The sequence below is a fragment of the Oryx dammah genome, unplaced genomic scaffold (genome assembly GCF_014754425.2).
Source record: "Oryx dammah isolate SB20612 unplaced genomic scaffold, SCBI_Odam_1.1 HiC_scaffold_22, whole genome shotgun sequence".
Lineage (NCBI taxonomy): Eukaryota > Metazoa > Chordata > Mammalia > Artiodactyla > Bovidae > Oryx > Oryx dammah.
In genome coordinates this window covers 37,537,078-37,563,748 of record NW_024070206.1, presented here as the reverse complement: position 1 = coordinate 37,563,748, position 26,671 = coordinate 37,537,078, and the positions used below count along the sequence as shown (strand labels likewise).

Genomic DNA, 26,671 nt, shown 5'->3' with positions numbered 1-26,671 from the left:
ACAGTGCCTCTTAATAAACATTTGAGATTAGAAATGAAACCAAAACAATTCAATCTTAAATAAGTTATCTTAGCCTACTACAATGGATGAGGGATGAGCAGTAATCAACAGTTTTATCCTAAAGATGACTTGTTCTAAAAATATTAATGCAGTCGACCAGTTGAGTCTCACAGATCTTTATATATGATAATATTAGATTGTAAATTAATCTCATGTTGAAAGAGGAATGTGCTATTTATTTCTCCTTTTGAAACATAATCTTCTTTAAAGAAAATATATAATTTTCTTTCTGAACTTTACTGAAAGGCAACAAAATAAATGGAAAATATGGCATAATTGCATTCAATACCGTATTAGTTCTAATTCTGATTCTTTCAGATTTTCACTAATGTTTGAAATTGTATAGCAAAAGATTGTTACTTTCCTTTTTGATAAACAAAGTATCATCTATTGTTTTGGATAGTATAAAATAAATGAAATGATTGATTTTTCTGAAAAGGTTCAAATATAAAAATTGCTACTACTTGAACTACCGTTTTTGCCTTTCTTAGATAGCTGTCGTATTAGTCAAGGTTTGAGGTTCTCCATAGAAAGAGTCTGTGTGTACGTGTGTTTGTATGTGTGTATATCTGTGTTTGTGCTCAGTCACTTTAGTTGTGTCCGACTCTGCCACCCTCAGAACTGTAGCAGGGGGTTGGTTGAGATAGTTGGATGGCATCACCAACTCAAAGGACATGAGTTTGGGCAAATTCCAGGAGATGAAGAACAGGGAAGCCTGGTATGCTGCAGTCCATGGGGTTGCAAAGAGTCGGGCATGACTGAGCAATTGAAGAGCAACTATAACTATAAATATATATATATATAATGAGATGAGATCCACCAACGTTATGGAAAGCAGTTTGCTTTACAGAAAGTCTACTGATTTAAAAGTTGAAAGTTAAAAGTGCTAGTCACTCAGTTATGTCCGACTCTTTGTGACTCTGTGGACTGTAGCCTGCCAGGCCCCTCTGTGGATGGAATTCTTTAGGCAAGAATACTGGAGTAGGGAGTCATTCCCTTCTCCAAGGGATCTTCCTGACCCAGGGATCAAACCCTGGGACAGTGCCTTACAATATCAATATATCTTTAATGTTAAATATTAGCATTATTATATTTATTTCACAATTATTAGTTTAGATTCACTGCTCTGTTAATCCTCTCACAGATTCCAGATTTTGATTCTTTTTTTGTGTGTGATACATAATTCATGTTTATTTTTTTTAATCCTTATTGAAATATAGTTGATTTACAATGTTGTGATAGTTTCAGGTATACAGCAAAGTGACTCAGTTATATATAGATAGATAGATAGATAACTATTTTTTTTGGATTCTTTTCTAATATGTTATTACAAGATATTGAGTATAGTTGTGTTTTATGTATAGTAATGTGTATATTTTAACCGCAAATTCCTAATTTATCCCTCCCTTCTTGGTAACCATAAGTGTGTTTTCTGTGTCTGTGAGTCTGTTTCTGTTCTGTAAGTTCATTTGTATCTTTTTTTTTTTTAGATTCCACATAAAAGCAGTATCATATAATATTTGGCTTTCTCTGCTTTCCCTGTCTTACTTCACTTAGTATGATAATCTTTGGGTCCATTTATGTTTTTGCAAATGATATTATTTCACTCTTTTTTTATGGCTAATATTCCATTGTGTGTATATACCATATCTTTATCCACTTGTCTATTGATGGGCAATTCTCCAAGGATGCTGTGCACTTGGCTAACAGGCACGTAAAAAGAGGGAATCGTTAGAGAAATGCAAATCAAAACTACAATAAGGTGTCGGTCAGAATGGCCATCATCAAAGGTCTACAGATAATAAATACTGGAGAAAGTGTGGAGACAAAGAACCTTCCTACACAGCTGGTGGAATGTGAATTAGTACAGCCACTATGAAGAACAGGTTCCTTAAAAAAAAATAAAACTAGAATAGCACCTGATCCAGCAATCCCACTCCTGGGTATATATTTGGAGAAAAGTATAATTTGAAAAAACATATGCACCCCAATGTTCATAGCTTGACTCTTTTTCTTTGGTATAACTTGTAATATATAATATGATAGAATCTTCCCCTTTAACATTTCTTTGTCAAAAATATTTTTAAACTGTACACTCTTTGAATAAATTTAAGAGTCACAATTAAATACCTCCCTCCCCAAAATTTTCATTGATATTTTGTTTTGAATTGGGTTCACTATCATATTTAATAGAAGAAAAATTTATGAGAAGATTGGGAAGACATCGTGTGGTTAAGTAACTTGTACGGTAATAAGAAGAGTAAAGTGAAAGTGTTAGTCCCTCAGCTGTGTCTGACTCTTGTGACCCCATGGACTCTAGCCTGCCAGGCTCCTCTGTCCATGGGATTCTCCATGCAAAAATACTGGAGTGGGTAGCCATGCCCTTCTCCAGGGGATCTTCCTGACCCAGGGGTCGAACGTGGGTCTCCTGCATTGCAGGCGGATTCTTTACCATCTGAGCCACCAAGGAAGCCCAATAATAAGAGAGGGTGTCATGATTTAACCAAAGGCAGTCTTTAATATGTACTTATGCAATATTTTTAAATTACTCTTTGAGCAATCACATTCAGTGTGCATACTTAAATAGCAATTGTTTTTTATAAAATGGATAAATCCATTAAAAAGAATACTTCTGCCACATAGTTGAACCCTGATTCTTACCTGCAGATTTAATCATGTGCCAAAAGATATCCTTCCTCCACTGATAACCAGTCTCATTTATTTGCAGTGCAGTACCACATGTAAATTAATGAAATGCTATTCCCAGTGACTGTGCCCCACGCCTATGAAAGGGAGTACAGAGTCATTACCAAATGTTATTCTGAGCTTTTTTGCATGGAATTAGGGACTTTAGAAATATTGCATAATATTGGAATCACTAAAACTACGGTCCACCCTTAAGCTCATTTTTTTCCCCTTTCACACCCACAGACGATATGGATAATCATCACTGAATTATCTTTTTTGTTTTGTACAGACTAACCTTCACAACCATCGACACACAATGCTCCAGGTGGCCATAACCAATTAAACTGGACACTTGAAGAGAAACATATTTATCTAGTTGCTAACTCACAACTTCTGTTGAATAAAGTAATGAATTTTGTGATTATTCTAGGTCAGTTTTAATCTTAGAAGCTTTTCTATTCAGTTTTATATAAATGAGCTACTGTGTGTCAACCTCTGTCTTCTGTTTGGGTTTCATTACATAAAACTCTAGGTACAGTATTAATGGAAACAAACATTTCTGAGGCAAAATGGAATTGGGGTTCAGTGATGCAGGCCCAAATTCGTGCACTGCTTACCTGGAGAAGGAGTTCAGCAAAGGGTTAAAATTATTTTTCCACATGAGGAAAATTTCCACATGATGATTCTCTTATTCTTTAAATTTTTTATGCTTTTACTTTTGTGTCTGCATTTTCTTGGCTTTCTTTCTGTGTGTCTGACCACCTTTCTGTCTTGTGAAACAATTCATCAAAATATCTTGTTTTGTTTACTTTTAGCTTATTTTGTAGAACTAAAATAAAAAACTATGACAACATGTTTAGAGAAGAAGAATGGAACCCAGACAAATTTTGGACTTAGTATCTAAGATATTTAGCAGTCAATTGGATGGGCATGCTGGAGGAAAGTAGAAAATTCATGGATTAACTCTGAGGTTACTCAGGGTCACACTAGGTAGCAGGATATTTAAGTAACCGAAAGAGACTGAACAAAATTGAACAGACTTGAGAAAGAAGAACCTGCTTTGTTTTATATTTATCATACTCCTTGGTCATAGACGCAAATACTATAACTCTAGGGTGAAATTCTAACCCCTGCGCTTAGTATTTAGCTTGCTCTACTCTCTCATCCTCCACTTGCTACCAATCTGTTTTTCCCCCATCTTCTCCTTTCTTCTGCTCTGCTCAGGCCATTTTTTGTTCACTAAAGTCAAAATACACTAATTCCTTTCCAACAGTTTTCTTTGCTCATGTTTCTCTCTCTTATTAGAATGACCTTTTTTATGCTTCAGTGTGGAAGTTTCTTCTTGAAACTTATTTCCTCAAGAAGGTTGTCCCAGCTCCTAGCAACTAGAGTGATTTCAATCCATTTTGAACTCCTCAAATGCTTCCTGCACTTTCACTTGGTGGTATTTATCAAATACTCCTTTACGTTGCTGGTCTCTGGTCACATTTTTATATGCCCGTGCCTGGCCTTGGCAGGTTTCTACTCTATTTGAAATGCACAAGCATCATGTCTCATACAGAGTTGCATATCCCATGCCTCCTACTGTAGTTTAGGCAAGTAGCAGGTAGTCAGTAAATATTTATTAAAGGGGAAGGGAAGACTGTGCCTCCTTAAACTTAGGTGAAAAGAAACTGCATATTCCCTCGTAGTAGAAATAATGGAAGCTTAGTAATTGAAACATCACAGGTTTCTCATATGGTTCTGAGAGTCAGAAGTCCAAAATCAGTCTCACTGAGCTGAAGCTAAAGTGTAGGTAGAGCTAGTTCCTCCTGAAGGTTCTAAGAATGTGGCCTCATCTTTACCAGCTTTTAGAGGTGAATTCATTAGCTCATGGCTCCTTTCTCACAGTGACATCAGCATTTTGTCATCACATCTTCACTGACTCATTGTGTCTTCATACAGCTTCTTCTGCCTTTGTGCCCCTGTCTCCTTCTTATAATGGTTCTTTTGATGCTGGGCTCATCTGGATAATCCAGGATAATCTCCCTATCTGGAAATCTTTAACTTAACTATATCTGCAAAATCCCTTTTGCCATATAAAGTAGCAGAGTCATAGGATCCAAGGATTAGAATGTGGACATCTTGGGAGACTTGACTTATGCTTCCATGATACGCCTTCTCTTACCCTCATGGAACAGATGTTGCTGAGGTCCTGCTATGGTGCTAAGCAACGTGGTGATACAATCGGAAGCAAAGCAAATAGATCTTCCCAATAAGCTCAGAGTCTACTGGCAAAATTTGCATGTTAAAAAAGGTTTGTAATTCAATGTGACATGCTTTATTAGAGATAATATTAGACCTCCATGGGAGCATGGAGGAGGAAGTATTGTCTTTCTGCCTGGGGCAGGGAGATGCCCCAGTGAAGCCTCCCTCATGGAGTAGTAATCTCTGTTGTAATATGGGCCTATATTGTACAGCGTTAACCTGTGGTGTTGGTTCAACAGGCATAAGAGCTAATAAAATTTTACAATGTACAATTTGTTGTAATTGAAGTGAAAATAACCCAGCTTCCTTGGCACTCATTAAAGTCCTGATATTTATTAATTAAGTCATTCAAATAATATTTATTGAGAAATTTCCATGCATCTGGCCTTGAATGAGGTACAAGAACACAAAAATGAGTATCACAATGAACCATACCCTCAAGAACCTAATTGCATAGCAGAAAGAGCAGATAACAGCTTCTGTTGGTTGGTCCTTCTCATTTTGTAAATAATTTTATCTTTTCTGTTTCTCAGAAGTCTCCTAATGTTTTCACAGTGTTCATATACCTTTCTCTCTCATTTACTCTAAGGTTGCAAAGTTTTCCCAGCTATCATCTTGTGTCTTTTTCTTTTTAACTTACTTCCAAAACAACTATTGAATATCCATGAGCCATGGCTTAGGGATACCATCATGAATAGCTTTCTGTGTCAGCCCCTATGTTTTAAATTTCACTTTCTGACTTTAAGTTTGACTTGAAACTTGTATTTAGAAATATTCAGGAAGTTTATCCCATTATATAATGTATTTCAGAAACAGCAAAATCTTATTGATTTGATAATCCCACATATCATGTAATGAGCAGAACAAGCTGTCAAAAGAACAAAGGAGTGACTAGATCTCTGCAAAGCTCATTTACTCAAAGTGAAAGGGAAAAAAAAAAAGTTGCTTGATTTGACAGTACTTAAACTAACATGACAGAAAACAGAATAAGATTGGTCCAACTATTACACTTTCATTTGTTCCAAGGACTGTGACTAAGTGTCCACATATTAAATTTATAGAATATGTAGCCACATTTGAGGTAGAATTTGGGAAGGCCTAGAAGTTCCCATTATTTCTGTACTATCTACCATGAACACAGTACACTATCTAAAATTCCTATCATTTGATTTACTCCCTTGGGTAAAGCAGGCCTTTCTTAAATGCACAGAGTAATTAACACAAATCTCTTTGGGAGCATTGATATATGAAACAGAATTTGGTTAATTGGACTACTTACAGTTTATGTAGGGATGTATATTGAGAAAGAAATTCAGAGGGGAGAGGGTCAACCATAGAAAAGTTTTAAGTGTAGAAAGATCATAAGACTTGGTGATGGACAGGGAGGCCTGGCGTGCTGTGATTCATGGGGTCGCAAAGAGCTGGACACGACTGAGCGACTGAACTGGACTGAACTGAACACAGACTTTAAAGAACCAAACTGGAAAGCAGTCAGAGCATAGCCTGAAGATGCAAGAGGCTGCTTCTCTTTTTAGTTAAAGTGTTATTAATTTTTACTTTCTATTTCATTACGTCAATCCTGGTGGAAGTTTGTATATTTTACTAGTCTTTTCTAAGAACCAACACTGCCTTTGTGATTTTTCTTTGTTATATGTTTGATTTCCATTTTGCTAAATTCTTTCCCAACATTTTTGCACAAAGAATTCTGTTCTTCTACATTAACTATTTTATTTTTATGACATCTCCTTAATTTCTGCCTTTCTTCTTACTTCATTTTTTTATTTTGCAACTTTATTCAGCAATAATTGCCAAATAATTATGTATATTAAAGTGTGCTACATAATGGTTCTAACATAAGAATAGATGTTCTTCTAGGTATCATCTGGTTGTAGCCTGCACATTTGATATTTGTTTAACTATCTTTCAGTATTCAGTACTTAGAAATTTATTATGATTTATTTGGATTCATCTTTTATCTAGAATTATACTCCTAAATTTCTAAAGCTGTATTAAAATATTTTGTCTTTTTTTCACTTATAATTTATTTGCTTTTATCTTAAGAACATAGTCTATACTATACCAGTTGCCTGAAAAAATAAGACTTGTTTTATAATCTCATAGAATTGGATATGACTGATGCTTTAATTTATGCAAGTTTCAAGTATTAGAGTTTTATGTATGCTTAAGAAAACTGTGCAGTTTATAATTTGGGGCATGTGTGAGAGAGTAGTTTTTATATACATATTTGCTAGATCAAGGTTGTTAACCCTGTTAATCATCATTATTTTAATTTTTAACTTGTCAAAATAGATGGCTATGTTGAAGTCTCTTGTATGTTGATACATTTATGGATTTCCATTATTAGTTATTACTGCCATGCAAATGTTTGATTGATATATGTTTCTCATTAATTGAGCAATAGTTTTCCATTATACATATATATTGATCATCTCTATGTCTAAAAATACTGTTTGTCTTAAAAGTCTCTTTTGCCTTGTATACCCAAGTTTTCACTGGTCTACCATATGCCTACTATGCTACTTTTGTTTATTTAGTTTCAGTTTTTTATAGATTTTAGTATGCTTCTTGAAAAGTGTCAGTTCAGTTCAGTTCAGTCGCTCAGTTGTGTCCGACTCTGCGACCCCATGAATTGCAGCACGCCAGGCCTCCCTGTCCATTACCAACTCCCGGAGTTCACTCAAACTCACGTCCATCAAGTCAGTGATGCCATCCAGCCATCTCATCCTCTGTTGTCCCCTTCTCCTCCTGCCCCCAATCTCTCCCAGCATCAGAGTCTTTTCCAATGAGTCAACTCTTTGCATGAGGTGGCCAAAGTACTGGAGTTTCAGCTTTAGCATCATTCCTTCCAAAGAAATCCCAGGGCTGATCTCCTTCAGAATGGACTGGTTGGATCTCCTTGCAGTCCAAGGGACTCTCAAGAGTCTTCTCCAACACCACAGTTCAAAGGGATCAGTTCTTCAGTGCTCAGCTTTCTTCACAGTCCAACTTTCACATCCATACATGGCTACTGGAAAAACCATAACCTTGACTAGATGGACCTTTGTTGGAAAAGTAATGTCTCAGCTTTTGAATATGCTATCTAGGTTGGTCATAACTTTCCTTCCAAGGAGTAAGTGTCTTTTAATTTCATGACTGCAGTCACCATCTGCAGTGATTTTGGAGCCCCCCAAAATAAAGTCAGCTACTGTTTCCACTGTTTCCCCATCAATTTCCCATGAAGTGATAGGACCAGATGCCATGATCTTCATTTTCTGAATGTTGAGCTTGAAGCCAACTTTTTCACTCTCCTCCCTCACCTTCATGAACAGGTTTCTCAGTTCCTCTTCACTTTCTGCCATAAGGGTGGTGTCATCTGCATATCTGAGGTTATTGATATTTCTTCTGGCAATCTTGATTCCAGCCTGTGCTTCTTCCAGCCCAGTGTTTCTCATGATGTACTCTGCATAGAAGTTAAATAAGCAGGGTGACAATATACAGCCTTGACGTACTTTTTTCCTGTTTGGAACCAGTCTTTTGTTCTATGTCCAGTTCTAACTGTTGCTTCCTGACCTGCATACAGGTTTATCAAGAGGCAGGTCAGGTGGTCTGGTATTTCCATCTCTCTCAGAATTTTCCACAGTTGATTGTGATCCACACAGTCAAAGGCTTTGGTATATTCAATAAAGCAGAAAGAGATGTTTCTTTGGAACTCTATTGCTTTTTCGATGATCCCGCGAATGTTGGCAATATGATCTCTGGTTCCTCTGCCTTTTCTAAAACCAGCTTGAACATCTGGAAGTTCACGGTTCACGTATTGCTGAAGCCTGGCTTGGAGAATTTTGAGCATTACTTTACTAGCATGTGAGATGAGTGCAATTGTGCAGTAGTTTGAGCATTCTTTGGCATTGCCTTTCTTTGGGATTGGAATGAAAAGTGACCTTTTTCAGTCCTGTGGCCACTGCTGAGTTTTCCAAATTTGCTGGCATATTGAGTGCAGCACTTTCACAGCATCATCTTTCAGGATTTGAAACAGCTCAACTGGAATGCCAGCACCTCCACTAGCTTTGTTCGTAGTAATGCTTTCTAAGGCCCACTTGACTTCATATTCCAGGATGTCTGGCTCTAGGTGAATGATCACACCATTGTGATTATCTTGGTCATGAAGATCTTTTTTGAACAGTTCTTCCGTGTATTCTTGCCACCTCTTCTTAATATCTTCTGCTTCTGTTAGGTCCATACCATTTCTGTCCTTTGTGAAGCACTTTTCATATATAAGCACAGTTTTTAAATCTAATCTCTTGTCATAAGTGATGAGACTAATTCATATACAGTTATTATTATAAATTATGTGTTTGTACTTCATTCTATTATCTTTTGGTTTCCTAATTGTCTTGCTTTTTCTATTGCTTCCTTTTCCTCCCTGCTTGGCTTTTTTAATTAATTGAGGATTCTTGTTTCTTTTTTAATTCCATTTTCTCCTTTTACTTGAGAGTCAAACACTATTTCTAACATTTTATTTGAAATTTTATTTTTGTTAAGATACTTTCAATTGTCCCAGGAATATCTGATAACAAAATGTGCCTCATATTTTATTTTAGTACAGTAGGTTTTTAAGTACATTATGAGTTAGAGCATTTTAATTCATATTTCTGACATTCAGACATATATACTTTTGTTATAAAACATTTTGGTGTCTCTCTTTTAGATTCTCAAGTTAGATATTATAATTTTTACTGCCATTGCTTATAATATTATTATTTTGTACTGACCATGTTTGACTTTATCTACACATTTACCTTCTTTGTTATTGTTCATCATTTCTCCTTTCAATTATATCCTCTCTCTGGAATCATTTTCCTTCTCCCTGAATTGCATCCTCTCTGGTAGGAAAATAGGACATAAACCGAGTTTTACTTTATTTAAAATATTTCTTCATTACAGTTGTTCCAAATCAGCAAATGAGACTGACAAGGAAGTGTAGAAGTACAGCAAAACCAAGAATAAAATCAAAGTAAAGAGTTTGACAGAGTGATAAAGGATTTGGCTATATCAGGTGCCACAAATGATTTTGCTCAGAGCCATTTTGGTGAAGTGGTAGAAGTCTGAAGGGTAAAGGAGATAAAGAAATGGGAACAGAAGAGGTGACAAGAGGTTTTCAAATTCCTCTGAAGAAATGGAAAGCCAAGTGGCCACATAGCTTCCTTACAATCCAGTTTATATCTATTACACTTGTTTGTTTGATGAGTCAGTTAAGGTTCAAGTAACACTGTCACACAAAGTCACATAGCGTGCTAGTACCTAGATCTGCTCGAGCTTTCAAATATCCAATGATACATTCAGTGCTATCACCAGGAATTTCCAGAATGTGGCACAACTGTTGAAATTTCCTTACTATGAATTACTGTCATTTCATAGATATTAATTATCAAACACCATTTTACTTTTCAGCTTCCGTGAGTCTCCTGGAATTTAGTTCATAATGTTTGTTGAAAAAAAATGTGATTAGTTACACATACTTGGAAGACATTGTTTCATTTTTATACACATCTTTGGTAGTGTCTATTGTCCCATGGATGCATTTAGATACTTTGGTTCAAGCCAACAAATGGTTTAGTAAATTTTTGGTATCCATGATAATTTGCACTGTTTTGCAGATTTTCTTCTGATTGTTGAAATCTTTCTCGCCCCAGAGTAATTCTATATCAGCAACAAGAAGCTAAGACAAAAATAAGGTCATAAGATTTTTGCATTCTAGATGAAGTTCATAAAGAAGAAGTTCATCTGTTTCTGACCCTTGATTTCTTATAGCTGCAAACTGGTTTCTTTCTGTCTTTAGGCTCACCCCTATTTGCATGATTGTGTTGTCTATTTTCTTTACACTTGCAGTTGAAACTTGCAAATAGTTTCAAAAAAATAATTTCAGAAACAATTATGTTTATTTGTGTGTAAATGAAATAAAGCTACTAGCAGTAGTTATAATGGAACTGGATGTCTTTAGAGTAGAAAAATATTGTATATCTTCTTGAAGATTCAAAATAAGTCAGTGAGCTCTATAATTAATTATTTTTGATATAATGTTTCTATTGTGAATTGATTTTAGGGAAATGCTATTTTAAAGTATCCCCTTGACTTATTTGCATCAAAACAAATGGGTCTCATAAGACTGTAAAGATATACTGTGAATAGTCATCAAAGAAAATTGTTCAACCACAGTTCATAAGTGAACACCAAACAGGCCTATGTAGGGTATTCATTTGGCCACATTTTTTAAATCAAAGGATTTAATTACTCTTGGACAGATGACTGACAAGCAAAGAAATGGAAACTTTAAGAATATGTTCATCTCTAAAATATAGTGATGGCTTAACCTTCTATTTTTTAGCCTTCATGTAATTCCATTTTCAACTTTTTAAAAAGAATTAATTTTCATTTACACAGTGTTAGGTCTTTTATCTTGTGAGGATAATTTCTATTACAGAATTTTAAAAATTGTTTTATTAACATCTTTCTTTTAAATCACAGATATTAATAGTTTCAGAATTAAGATAATACTTTTATTTCTTTGTTTCTATTTGAACTGTTCAAGAGAACTGTGTGTGAAATTTAGCAACTTAGGTAAACAAAATATCCAAATTATTATCTTTATAATTTGTAAGTCAAATATCCATCAGAATGCAGTCATTTTATTCCAGCACCAGTTATATCTTCTATGAAACTAAGAAGTTGGTAAGGTTTGAAGTTTATTTATACTATTATGTATGTAAAAATATTAGATTATTTATTATATCTCATAGCATGTTTTATGATTGCAGTGTATACAAAAGACATACATATGTATTTTCTAATAAAGGAACAGACTCGATCTTTTAACTATGAACTATGAGATTTCATAGTATCTGTTACCAATCAGCTTGGTTTCTCCCATGTCATCAGAGTTTTTATCTATTAGCTGAGTTCCAAATACAGAATCTTGAAACATAGTATTATTTATATAATTAGAGTAACAGAGTAATCCTTTGTGAATTTCCTTAAAGGCCTGGCTCCAAATTTGTGAATGCATGTGAGTTTTATTTTTTTAAGTATACCTAAGCAGTTGACAAAGGAGATTTCCAGAAATGAGCTATGTGATCTTTAACACCAGTCTGTGGAATGGATTTGATAAAAAAGAAATATCTCATTACTTTTGAGATTTGTGTATTGTACATGTGTGGCTTGGTAACTGAGTACTACAAAAAGACCAGCATTAGCTGGATTTTGTAGATCTGTCATTCCTGCCATGCCAAAAATCTGTGGGGCAGTTTGTAATTGCCATTGTTTGGGTTATTACAATAAACAGAACTGATAGGGTTTATACTATTTGCCTTGTAAGCTGCACTTCACATCACTCTGTTGAATTAAAATTGCAAGCACATATCTTTGCTTATCAGTTTTATTTATGTCAGAAATAGAGAAAGGCAGTATGCTTTCATGATATGGAACCTTATAACAAGCAGGTCAGAAATTATAATCATTATTTTAATAGTCTCGTGCAAATGAGACTGTATGTGTGCTCCTATTATCTATCACCTAAAATATGTTCTGATAGGAAAATACTCTTATTTCCCTTATCATATTTTTTCAGAGCTTTAAATATGATTTTAATTGGATTACCTAAGGTAAAAATGCACATCTGCAGAATACAGGATTTTTTCCTCTTCTTTGTCAAATACTCATCTTTTTTTTCTTTGAGCTGCTTCTACTGTTGTTGGAATATTTGACTATGTTTATAGGTGAGAAACACAAGGAGATTCCGAAATGCTTTACCTTTCTTTCACAGTAAAGAATCTCTATAATTTCCACTCTTAGGCTGAAGGCTTCTCACCTATGAAATTCTCAAGCTCACTAGCAGTGCCATCAGATGTACTTGCAAATTTTCAGATACCTATGATGAGTTAATCCATGCATGCATACACAGATACATCCCTCAGAAATCCTGTACCCCCTAACAATTGTCACACATGGCCAGCACCACATACTCATACCCAGTTCCCACCCTAGTGTACTGGGAAGTGGTTTTTACTTCGAGGATGTGAAATGCTCCACACCTGTCATATTTGTCCTGCATGTTGCATTGATGAGATTTGTTTCTTGCAGTGATTCTATTAATTTCCTGTTTGAATGTCTTTTCTTGTGTTTGGATTTTTAATGGATTTTTCTTGCATATGCAGAAGACTTTTGTGCTCTTTTAAACTACCATCCACTTTTCAGAAGGATACTTTTCTTCCAAAATGTATAAATGAGGTATTGTTTAATAATCTGTCTCATAGAGTCAAATCTTCAGCAGTTGCATTGAAAACAAGTATAATAATGGACAAATTGTTATTCACGAAGAACTGAGGGCTGTCTAGAACTATCAGTCCAGCCAAGTATTACCTTTTGTTTCAAGGGACTTCTGTTTTTTTCAGTATTGACTGGTCTTTGTTTTCTGGCAAAACAATTTATAGTTCATTTTCAGATAACTATACATATGGTATTTGTATTTTAATTAAAAAGACTGTTGTTATGTCTGATTCTTATAAGCAGAAATTCATTATAAGGACACTTCTCATTTCCTTGAAATGTTCCCTTTATTTTTTTCCAGGGTTCCTAAATTGCAAAAGCCAGTTAAATTATGTCTTTGGGGAGTTAATTTTTGGCACCATATGTCTCTAAAAATGATTTAATTTTATCTAAAGTATGTTTGCAAAGATATTTATGTTCTGTAATGCACAGAGACAAGTTAAGGAATTTTCTTAAAGAAAAAACGCACTGGTCTGCTATTGTTCCCAACACAGTAACATACAATGTATGTTTAAACTTGCAAAGAATTCTGTTTATCTAGATTAATATATTGTTAATATCTGTTGTTGCCTTTTAAAACTTTGACTTAGCATAGTCTTTATGATATCAACACGATTGACATGAAACTGTTATTGCCGTTATTCCTATTAGGGATAATTTTAGAAAATTTAAATCACAAAAAATCAGTTGTAGTCTGAGAATTAATTTGAGGGGTTATAAAACAACTTTCTCTAAAGCTCCATTAATCAGTTTATATACCCTTATACTGTTTCCAATGGATGTGCCGCCAACCCTCCTCTAATACTAGCAAATTCAAATTCTCATAAAAATGGGTTACATATGTCTTTCAATTTAGTATGAAATAAGTTATAAAGTGACTGTTCAACATCTGTATTTATATGTGAGCAGGGTGGGGAGAATACAAAATTTTTTAGCAATTTATAAAATGTCTAGAAGTAGTGATTCTTTCCTTATTGATGTAAACTCATATACCTTGGGTAATTCTTTTCTTATGTTTACAATCACATTGAGGAGATATATAATAAAAATCTTGTTTTACAAAAAAGCACAAATATTTTATGTTAGCCAATGGTCAAGGGTAATAGGATATTTTTTAAACTCAGATTTTAATACTGGGTTGACCAAAACATTTGTTCAGCTTCTGAATCTCAATAGATTCTCCAAAAGCAATCCCACATCACAGTGTATAGAGGATACCCTTCTTACAGAGATGTCAACTTAGCCGATGGGCTTTTTTTTTTTTTTTTTAAGAAACAACAAAACATACAGTAATTTAAAGTTAGGTGTAAGCTATAAGTGAATAAATAAATTTTAATAATAGAACCTTGTGTACCTTTACCAGTTTTGTAAATCTTGATATCTGACATACTTGCTTTGGATGATAAAACCAATATAGACACTGTACACAAACCCTGTATCTGCCTACTCCTAATACTGTTGTTTTCCTGTTTTCTCAGAGTTAATTGCTAGCCTCTTCTTCACTTCAGTTCAGTTCAGTCCCTCAGCTGTGTCTGACTCTTTGCGACCCCATGAATCGCAGCAAGCCAGGCCTCCCTGTCCATCACCAACTCCTAGAGTTCACTCAGACTCACGTCCATCGAGTCAGTGATGCCATCCAGCCATCTCATTCTCTGTCATCCCCTTCTCCTCCTGCCCCCAATCCTTCCCAGCATCAGAGTCTTTTCCAGTGAGTCAACTCTTCACATGAGGTGGCCAAAGTACTGGAGTTTCAGCTTCAGCATCATTCCCTCCAAAGAAATCCCAGGGCTGATCTCCTTCAGAATGGACTGGTTGGATCTCCTTGCAGTCCAAGGGACTCTCAAGAGTCTTCTCCAACACCACAGTTCAAAAGCATCAATTCTTCGGCACTCAGCCTTCTTCACAGTCCAACTCTCCCATCCATACATGACCACTGGAAAAACCATAGCCTTGACTAGACGGACCTTTGTTGGCAAAGTAATGTCTCAGCTTTTGAATATGCTGTCTAGGTTGGTCATAACTTTTCTTCCAAGGAGTTAGAGTCTTTTAATTTCATGCTGCAGTCACCATCTGCAGTGATTTCTTAGTGTTCATCATTTCATCTGTATTTTCAATACTATGTTTACATAGTAATTAATTTCCCTGGTGACTGAGACAATAAAGAATCTGCCTGCAATGTAGGAAATGCAGGTTCAAGCCGTGGGTCAGGAAATCCCTTGGAAAAGGGAATGGCTACACACTGCAATAGTCTTACCTGAGAATCCCATGGACAGAGGAACCTGGTGGGCTTCAGCCCACAGGGTTGCAAAGAGTCAGATGCAACCGAGTGACTTTCACTTCACTTCCTCCTTTCTCAGAGTCAACTACTAGCCTTTTTTTAGTGTTTACCATTTCATCTGTGATTTCAATACTATGTTTATGTAGTAGTTACTTTAAAACAACTATTAGTTTTCTTTCTTTCTCTCTGGTTGCGCTGGGTCTTCATTGCTTTGCACAGGCTTTCTCTAGTTACGGCAACTGGGGGCTGCTCTCTAGTGACAGTGCATGGGCCTCTCACAGCAGCGGCTTCTCTTTTTGCAGAGCTCAGGCTCTAGGGCACAAGGGCTTCAGAAGTTGCAGCTTGTGGGCTCAGTAGCTGTGGTTCCTGGGCTCTAGAGCACAGGCTCTAGAGTTGTGGTGCAAAGGGCTTAGCTGCTCTGCAGCATGTCGGCTCTTCCAGGACCAGCAATCGAACCCATGCGCCCTGCATTGGCAGATGTATTCTTATCCACTGTGCCGCCAGAGAAGTCCTAGTTTTCTTTTTTATTTATATAAATGTTATACTATGTATATCACTTGCAATTTTAGGGTACTTATTTTAAATACTAAGATTTAGGGTATGAACATACCACAGTGTATTTTTTTTCATTCCTCAAGAGTAGACAGATGTCCAAATTTTCATTATTGCAAGTTATGCTATCCATGAGCTTTATTTTGTTTCCTTGATAATATATTGTGACCGTTTCAAAAGCATTATCTCTCAGACTTTAGCATGTGTTACATCACTTGTAGGTCTGGTTAAGACACCAGTTGCTACGTTTCAGAGTTTCTAATTCAGTGAGTCTGAATGCCTGTTTCCTAACAAGCTCTGGGGTGATACTAATCCTTCTGGTCTTGAGAATCACTCGTCTAGAATTTGTAGATTTAAATACAATTTCTGGATCAAGGGAAAATATGCCTGTAACTTCAATACATAATGGCAAATTGCTCTTTAAAGTCTTTGTATAAGGGACTTCCTTTGCAGTCCAGTGATTAAGACTTCCAGCTCAGGAGGTGTGGGTTTGATCCCTGATTGGGGAGCTAAGATCCCACAAGCCTTGTGGCCATAAAACCAAAACAAAAACAGAAAACAAAATAGTATTGAAACAAATCCAATGAAGACTTTAAAAACTGTCCTCATCAAAAAATGAATAAAGTTTTTGTATCAAATTATGAACAAATTTGAACTATATATGAAATTTCAGATTTTCCTACATATTTACCAATGATTGGTGTGGACAATTTGTTTTTGTTTTTGTTTTTTTAAGTAATTGCCAACCTTATGAGTGTGAAGTATGTTTGACTCAGCTGGAGTTGAATATGTTTTCAAATGTTTATTGGCCAAATAATTCTCCTTTTCTGTGAGTTGCCTTTTTGTATTATTTGCCCATTTTTCTGGTAGATTGCTTGTGTTGTTTCTCTTATTGATTTCTAAGGGTTCTTTCTTTGTTAAAGAAGTTAATCCTTATCAGCTGTGTGTTATTAATATCATCTCTAAGCCTGTGGCTTGTTTTTACTCTAAATTTTAAGTTTTTAAAAAATTTAAGTGTAATTAAATTTGTCATTACTTTCCACTAGAATTTATTATTTTAATATTTAGTTTAAAAAAATCATTCCTCTCTTAAAAGTCATAAAATTAGCCTGTCATATTTCCATACAAAAATCTTAAAGTTTAGCTTTTCTCATTTTAATCTATCTTGCTTTTGTTTTAGTCTATATCGTGAGTTAAGGATATAATTTTGTGTTGTTTGTACAGGGAAAACTAATTATGCCATCCTTTCTCCACTGACCTAAGTGCTGTCTTTATCATATTTTGAATTTCTGTATTTTATATGAATGCTTCTGTTGTTCAGCTCTCTTTTTTTGATCAACTGTTTTTTATCCATTCCAATGATGATACTGCTGTTAGTACAGGATTTGAGCTTATTCTATTTCACAGTCACCTTAGGTGTTCCCAGTCCTTTGTTCATCCATATGAACTTTAGGTCAGGTCACATGAACCCTGATGAGATTATAGACAACTTATGAAAAATTGATATGCCCATGATCCTCTCCTCACATATGTGGACATGTTATATCTCCATTTATTCAATCCTTATTTTATATTTTTCAAAAATATTTTAAAATTTACCTTATAAACTTCTACATATTCTTTAATAGATTAAAACCTAAAATAGATGGGGAAACAGTGGAAAGAGTGTCAGACTTTATTTTGGGGGGCTCCAAAATCACTGCAGATGGTGATTGCAGTCATGAAATTAAAAGACGCTTACTCCTTGGAAGAAAAGTTATGACCAACCTAGATAGTATATTCAAAAGCAGAGACATTACTTTGCCGACTAAGGTCCGTCTAGTCAAGGCTATGGTTTTTCCAGTGGTCATGTATGGATGTGAGAGCTGGACTGTGAAGAAAGCTGGGTGCCGAAGAATGGATGCTTTTGAACTGTGGTGTTGGAGAAGACTCTTGAGAGTCCCTTGGACTGCAAGGAGATCCAACCAGTCCATTCTGAAGGAGATCAGCCCTGGGATTTCTTTGGAGGGAATGATGCTGAAGCTGAAACTCCAGTACTTTGGCCACCTCATGTGAAGAGTTGACTCATTGGAAAAGACTGTGATGCTGGGAGGGATTGGGGACAGGCGGAGAAGGGGACGACAGAGGATGAGATGGCTGGATGACGTGAGTCATCACTGACTCGATGGACGTGAGTCTGAGTGAACTCTGGGAGTTGGTGATGGACAGGAAGGCCTGGCGTGCTGCGATTCATGGGGTCGCAGAGAGTCGGACACGACTGAGCGACTGAACTGAACTGAGCTGAACTGAACTGATCTTACACTTTAGAGAAGGAAATGGCAACCAATCCAGTATTCTTGCCTGGGAAATCCCATGGACAGAGGAGCCTGGGTGGGCTACAGTCCATGGGGTTGCAAAGAGTCAGACATGACTGACGTGACTGAGCACAGCACAAAACAGCAGCAGCACCACCAGCATCTTACATTTTACATTGTGATTATGAATGGAATTTTTAAATTACAATTCAGATTTGGTTATAACTAATTTTTTAAATGCTACTGATCTTTTTCAATGCCACTCTTGTAGGAAAAAAATGTCCCTAAACTTTCATTACCTCCTATTATTGATTTATAGAGTTTCTTGAATTTTCCATGTAGATATTCTTCCTCTTATACCTATCTTTTTTATTTTATTATTGCTTTGTCCAATGAAATTTTAAAGGTATTGATTCCTGATATCCTTACTTATTTTTCCTTGGCATTCTTGGGAATGTTTCTAAAGTATCTCTATTTAGTAAATTTTGTTTGAAGGTTTTGGTTTATACCCTTTAACAGGTTAAAGAAATTTTCTCTGTTCTTTCCTATTTTGCCATTGTTGGCAAAAAATAATTTTTTCATTGTTGATTGTTTTTGTTCAGTGTTAATTCATTTCAACTTCTTTTGAGAATGATTCTTTTCCTTTAATATATTGATGTATTACATGAAAATATTGTTGATAATGAATCATTTTTAAATTTCTGGGATTATTAAATTATAGTTCTTCTGTACTCTCTGCAATTAAAATAATGAGCTCCTAGATGGTACAAACCATTCCATCAATCAATAAATATTTATTAATCACCCTCTTATTACTAATAAATCAACTTCAGTCTTAAACCAAGCAACAAATTAGGAGAACACTTTTACTTTGCATTCAGAAAATACAGATGGTAAATTATTTCCTTGCTCGGCAAAGAGGGGAGAAGAATTAAGAACCCATTGTTAACTACTTTTGCATAAGAAATTGGGCCAAAATGTAACAGCTTAAACCAATATAGCTTCACTTTCTCACAAAGTTTCTGAGGGTCAAGAAAGAAGAGGTGCTTAGCTGGGTGGTTTTGGCTCAAGGTCTCCCACAAGATTGCAATTGAGTCATTGGTTGGAGTGGCAGTCATCTGAACAGGCTAGAGAATATGCTTCCATTATCACTCACAGGGCTGTTGTTCATTTCCTCACCATGTGAGTCTTTCCACAGAGCTGCTCACACAACATGGGAGCTGGCTTCCCCCAGATCAAATGATCTGAGAGAATGAGAGAGAAAACCCAGGATAGAAGTCACAGCTCTGTGTGTGTGTGTGTGTGTGTGTGTGTGTGTGTGTATGTGTGTTGGAAGTAGCATTCTATCTTCTACCATATTCTATTCAGTACAAGAGAGTCATTAAGTCCAGCCCACACTCAAAGGAAGAGAATTCTGCTTAATTTCTTAAAGGGAAGAACTATCAAATAATTTGAGAGCCTATTTTAAAAATCACCCTTATGAATACTTTTTTACCCTTGACAGTAAATAACAGATCCTTCAACACTATTTCACTCTCTTTCACAATGTATCCCAGTTGTCCCCTTTGAGCTAGGCAGAGCAAGGCTTTACTTTATTCTCGTGTCAACCATAATGTAAAGCAGACCATTTTATGCTCCACCCTAGCCCTGGAGAAGGAGAAGGCAACCCACTGACCCACTGCAGGATTCTTGCCTGAGAAATGCCATGGACAGAGGAGCCTGGCAGGATACAGTCCATGGCAGCACGAAAGAGCTGAATATGACTTAGAAAGTAAACAGCAAAAACTAGCCCTGAAAAATAATTGAAAAGGTGGTGCTCTGAAATTTTGAATTCTACGCTAAGAACACAAGAATGGTATAAGATGATATTTTGGTGCTGATTTGATTATGGCTAGTCCAAATGTTTTTTTGAAACCTGTAATTGAAATATCAAATAGTGTTACTTTATTCTTAGCATATTGTATTTTTACACACATGTAAACCCATTTAGAGGATTTGAGTGGTATGATCTATGCAATATAGCATTTAATACTAAAGCCAGGTTTATGTGATATATAGGAGTCAGCAGCTATCATGAATTTATATAGGCAGACAAAGTAACTGAGATTTTAAAAATTCATATAATTTAGTATATTAAAACAAGAAAATGAAGAATCTCTCATTCTTATAAGAATCGAACCATGAAGCCCAGAATACTGGCGGCATGGAACTGGAGTCTCCTGCATTGCAGGGAGATCCTTTACCAACTGAGCTATCAGGGAAGCCCCCATCTTATAAGAGACAATATTAATTTATTCTGTTTTACTGTCAACGAGTATCTAGCTTTAAAGTGTAAATAAATGTCAAGAACCTAGTTAAATTTAATCAGAAGATAAGTTTTACCAAGTGTGTAAATGAGTATTGTACATTGTATGCAGCACTCACAAGGGTACATTATACACAGTGCTCACGCTGACACAAAATCACCAGCTCTATCTCCATACATCATGTCAAAATGGACATTGACTTGTTTTCCTCCCCGTAAATAGGTACATACATAGTGATCATTATCTCAGAAGTATCAATGAATTCCAACTTTGACCTTCCTTCAAAGAGTTCACAAAGCAGGTATTAGAGGCAGGCTACTAAGTGTGCTACACATTTGAACTGCTCAGAAACCATTGTCAGAAAACTCTTTCTTCCTCTTTGCCATTTAAAATGATTCAAAGTACATACCAGCTGTTTCCTGATTCCACTTTCCTGACATCGTTGATCCCTCACTTCCTCTTTTCATATACAAAGTCAAGGGCAAAAAAGTTGAGGTTCTTTTCCCAAGATGACTCTTCCTGCACTAATATTGCTCCTCCTTAGACTTTTATAAGAATATTCCATTCTCTTCCAAAATTCTTGAAATCCTTGCTTGGGGCTTGTAGGCCAGTCCATCTGGCAGTGGCTTTCCATTCTTCCTTCTGAGTACATGGCAAGTCCTCAGAGTGCCCTTGCTAACCTTCCACCCAGTGGGTTTGTGTCCCTCTCTGTCTTTTATTGTTTCTTCTATCACTTACTTCCTCATCCCACCTCACCTTCCTATCTGAATGAGAGAGCAGGCATGTCATCATTTCAGGAAATGATTATGCTTCAGTAATGCAATCATTGGCATGTTTCATTCCAAAAATACTGGGTTAATTGAAGTTGATGAGATCAAAAACTGTTTCAGTTACTTTGGTCCCACCTGAACTCTGCATCCGCCTGAAGGACTTTTCCACTCAACTGGGAAGGACTTTTCCACTTAACTCTCTCTCTCTCTCTTTTGTTGTTCAGTTGCTCAGTCATGTCTGACTCTTTGTGACCCTATGGACTGCAGCACACCAGGCTTCCCTGTCCTTCACTATTTCTTGGAGTTTGCTCAACCTCATGTCCACCGAATCAGTGATGCCATCCAACCATCTCATCCTTTGTCATCCCCTACTCTTTCCGATTCAATCTTTCCCAGCATTAGGGTCCTTTCCAATGAGTCAGCTCTTCCCATCAGGTGGCCAAAATATTGGAGCTTCAGCATCAGTCCTTCCAATGAATATTCAGGACTGATTTCCTTTAGGATTGACTGGTTTGATCTCCTTGCTATCCAAGGGACTCTCAAGAGTGTTCTCCAACACCACAGTTCAAAAGCATCAATTCTTTGGCACTCAGCCTTCTTTGTGGTCCAACTCTCACATCCATACATGATTACTGGAAAAGCCATAGCTTTCACTATATGGACATTTTTCAGGCAAAGTAATGTCTCTTCTTTTCAATACTCTGTCTAGGTTTGTCATAGCTTTTCTTCCAAGGAGTAAGCGTCTCTTAATATCATGCTGCAGTCATTCTCCACAGTGATTTTGGAGCCCAGGCTCTCTTTCTTTAATTTTTCCTTTATGTATTTGTGTGAGTCTTGCATTTACTTGGTTTATTTTTTTTCTCTTCTTCCATTATTTTGTAAGTTCCTGAACATCTTATTCACTTCTTCACTTTTGACACTAAAATTTTACCATTTCACTTTATTGAGTTAGTATCCGTAAGTATTTATTGAGTGATCATTGTTGGCTGACATCTTACAATTGGGCTTTTATCATAACCACTTTCTTAAAAGGGTGTCATCATGACCAATTCTTAATCAACTGTCCTTCCCAGGTCTTAAATATTTTTCCATCTATATCTATATATATATATGTTTATATAGATATAGTTGATCATTATATTGTCTTTAATGTGCATATGTGTGCATATATATGTGACTTTTATTGGATTCTGATTCTTCTTTAAGAATGCCTTCAGTTATTCTCTTCCTGGTTTATCTTTTTGCAGAGGCTTATTAGCTATAGATTTTTGAGATATTGCTCTTTCTTAGTTGATACTTAAAGAAGATCTCTACTTAAGTAGCTTCAGTTACTACTTAAAGTACTAACTTAAGACCTTTGTGGCTACCTTAAGCCAGAGCGCAGAAGAGTAAATAAAATTGGCTTACTATATACAGCAGCTTCTCCTCATTTAAGATGTGGGTGTGGGAAACATTGTCATCCAGTTCATGCTGGTTGATAAGCTCCCACTTGGAAAATTTTCCACACATTGAAGAATGTCCACTTGTGAAAAAAAGCTTACCTTCACTTTTAGGAAATCTTCTAGAATTCATCTTCCTTTTATTTGCCTTCTGTCATACTTGTGTACATCGTAATAATAGAATAATACTTTGAGTAAAGTGTTCTAGTGTCTTAATGAATATCTAGATACAGCATATCCTCACCCCACTGGCTGTCAGAGTTGGCAGAAAATTTTCAATATTATATTAAAATTATTTAAGTATTTATTTAAATAAATATTGAAATATTACAGAAAAATTAATATTGACAGATTTTCCTCTTTAAAAAGTGATTTACCATTTAGTTCAATAGCCTAAATTATCTGAAGTGCCCAGAAACTAATCTCAAGTAATGTATTTCAGCATTTACCAAGATAAAATAGCTTTAGAGGCAAGGTGTTTTTTCATCCTAAATGAACCAATTAACCAAGAATAGAGACTTTGTTTTCTGTGGATTTACCTAGATACCTATGTGTAGCTTTTTTCAATGCATGATGAATATCGTAAACATAAAGAATTCACAGGTAGCAGCATGTAGCTACTTTAAAGATGGTGATTTTTTAAGTAAACTGTTTTATTGAAATATGCACACAGGAAGCTCCACAAGTTACAGGGGCACTGCTTGATGAAGTTCTGCAAGCCTCCCTTAAATGTAACCAGTACCCAAAATAATAAATAGAACATAAAATGGCCATTTTATGTGACGTTTTAATTCTTTTATGAAGAAATATTTGATATGAAAATTTTGGTATTTATTTCTTTGTTCTGGAAAACACATCTAAAAAGAAAGCAACATAAACAGTTATTCATATTACCAAAAAATAAAGGCATTTTCATTTATAGAAACTTATGAGTAATATTTTTAATATTTGGGGGGTTAATTTTTATGAAGCTTATTTTTTTGAAAATAATTATAGCAATTCTGTATGGTACAGCTATGCTAGCTGTTGAAGGACAAGTGTAGATTGCCTTGGTAACACTTCTACTGTGGTGTTTCTGTTTTTATATTAAATTTCCAAAAGATGGAGAATGCCTCACAGGAGAAATCTTTCTTTCTCTGTATAGTTTCTGCCTTGAAAGTCACTTGTGAACGTCACACCCACTGTACTTGAGTGCAGTGAGACGGTCCTATGTCACATAGTCAGAGGGAGGTAGATTAATAGGGAATTCTAGCTGGAAATTTCTTCCCTGTTATTGTTCTCCCTAGCAGTTGATGGCTAAGTTAATTCTCTTTAGTTTTGTCATGCTCTAAAGCACACATTGCCAAGCCATTGTAAGGCTTTATGAGGAGAAAAAAAAGAAGTCGACAGTGTCCATCAACGTCTTCAAGTTGCATTTTTAAACTTTGGCCTGACCTGATGTGCCATTCAAAGAAGCTGCAAAAGATTATTTTTAAAGAAAGGTTCAATATGTCCCGAGGCTATCGGTTTTGAGTTAAACTGGGTGAAGTAGAAATATTTTACTCATCAGCTTTGCAGTCACAGAGTTTGCTTCAGCTAGAACAAAACTGCTGAGGCATTTAGAGAAAATTAACCCCCCATCCTGGCGGCCAGATGTGACTGGTTTCTGATGAATGCACATGAGTGGGCTGAAAAATCAAGAGACTGTGAAATTCCTGTCAGGCCCATACAGTGCGGAATGGGCTATTGACTGCTTTCTATATTTCCCTCCATCATTCTTCTTGAACACTGCCATTAATTTCCTCTCCCGCTCTGACTTGTGTTTTTGCCCCCCTCCCTCTCCCCTGTAGTTCTGTCAGCTGCAAAGGAGGATACACAAGTTGTGGCAGAAGCACTTCGAGCTGGTGGTCTTCTACAGCCAGATGAGGCTGGCCAAGTTCCAGACAGACTCTCAAGAGAGTATTCAGAAAATATTAGCTGTGCAGGTAGGTGACTGCAGGGAAGTGGGAAAGATCATTCTGATCTAGATTGAAAAGCAAATGATGGGTAGTGTGATGAAGCATTAAAACCATATCCCATCAGAGTTTTATAAATTTTTAACCTCTTTAATAAACTGGAATTGCATGAAGGATGAATTCAGTAAGTTAGCATATACACCATGCATACTTTGGGGGAAAAGGGAAATTGAACTTCTCTCTCACAGACCTCAGGATGGATTTTTATACATACATTTGATATACATATAGATTTTCCAGTCTTCAGGCTTTGCAGACACTGCTCGGCTGTTTAAAAGACACTGTCAACAGTTGCCTTGTGTTGCCTTTGTGTGAAATCTACTTCAGTGAAAATGAGACTTGTGATTATTCTATTTAACTGTTTTCTTTCCCCTTCTGTTTTTGCAAGAGACTCATCCTCCTAAGGCCAATTTGGAGATGACTTTATTTGAAAAATAAGCAATTGGGGAGGAGAATGTATTAATAACTGTGGTTCCAGATACATGTGAAATTTTACTCTTTGTCTCTGTAGAAACGTCTGGAGGATCAGCTGTCCTTATTTTAAGACTCTGATCTCTTTTGGAAGCCCATATTAACTGTTTGAAGACTATTATTTGAAAACTACTTACATTTTTATCAAATGAATATTTTGCTATTTGAAATGTTATAATATGTGTATAAAACAATCTTCCGAAAGAAAACATCCACCACCAGTTCTATCAAGAATAAAAAGTACCTCTTCTATTAAAAAGTAACATCATAAAAAACCATAGTTTTTATTAACTTAAGGTATTAACAATGCATGCTGAAACTGACCAAACAAAATTCTTTTCTAAATATCTTAATTATGTGTGCATTTCATGATGCTTTTAATGCAGTTAAACAAGTGGGTGCTGCAACGCTCTTGCAAAGCTATTTCAAAATTTCATTTTTACTTGTGGCTATTTTTGGTGTTTCCTTCTGAGGAGTATATAGATAGATATATAGACAAATACCCCATATATAATGGAGAAAGAAATGGCAACCCACTCCAGTATTCTTGCCTGGAGAATCCCAGGGACAGAGGAGCCTGGTGGGCTGTGCACAGAGTGGGACATGACTGAAGCGACTTAGCCCCATATATAAAGTATGAAAGTTGAAAAAGTATCAGTTGCTCAGTCTGTCTAAATCTTTGCAACCCATGGATTGTAGCCCACCAGGCTCCTCTGTTCATAGTATTTCCCAGGAAAAAATACTGGAGTGGGTAGCCATTCCCTTTGCCAGGAGATCTTCCCAACCCATGGTTCAAACCCAGATCTCCTGCACTGCAGGCAAGTTCTTTACCTTCTGAGACACCAGGGAAGTCCATAAAAAGAATATATGTACTTTAACAAATACATGTACTTTGTATATATGCTTTATTTATATACTTTATATAGGAGTTCTATTGATAATGGATTACAACAAAGATTTTAAATAATTGGAGAAATTTAAATTTTTGGAAAGGCAGTGCTTAAAATGTGTAGGTTAAACAGAAATTCACATGCAAATTTGAGTAGAAACTATAATTTCAGTATTTTAGAAATCACAAGCATATTTCTTTCCTTAAAAATGCCTGTTAACATTTAGTATATTAAAAATTAGAGTGGCTTAACCCATGATTTTCTTTTAAACATTCAAAGGTGATCTGCATGTTCTAATTATTGTCTTAAAAAAATCCTATATTTCTGCCCAAATGCAAACATTCTTAGAAGTCTTACCAGTGA

The 26,671-nt window shown here is 35.9% G+C and overlaps 1 protein-coding gene across 1 annotated transcript in view; it reads left to right on the top strand.

The window, feature by feature from the left end:
• Positions 1-26,671, top strand: part of CCDC178 (coiled-coil domain containing 178) — a 360,651-nt gene that overhangs the window by 294,035 nt on the left and 39,945 nt on the right. The window contains exons 19-20 of the mRNA XM_040264241.1: positions 12,841-12,913; positions 24,784-24,917. Of these exons, the coding sequence (XP_040120175.1) occupies positions 12,841-12,913; positions 24,784-24,917 (207 nt within the window). The remainder of the gene's footprint in view (positions 1-12,840; positions 12,914-24,783; positions 24,918-26,671) is intronic.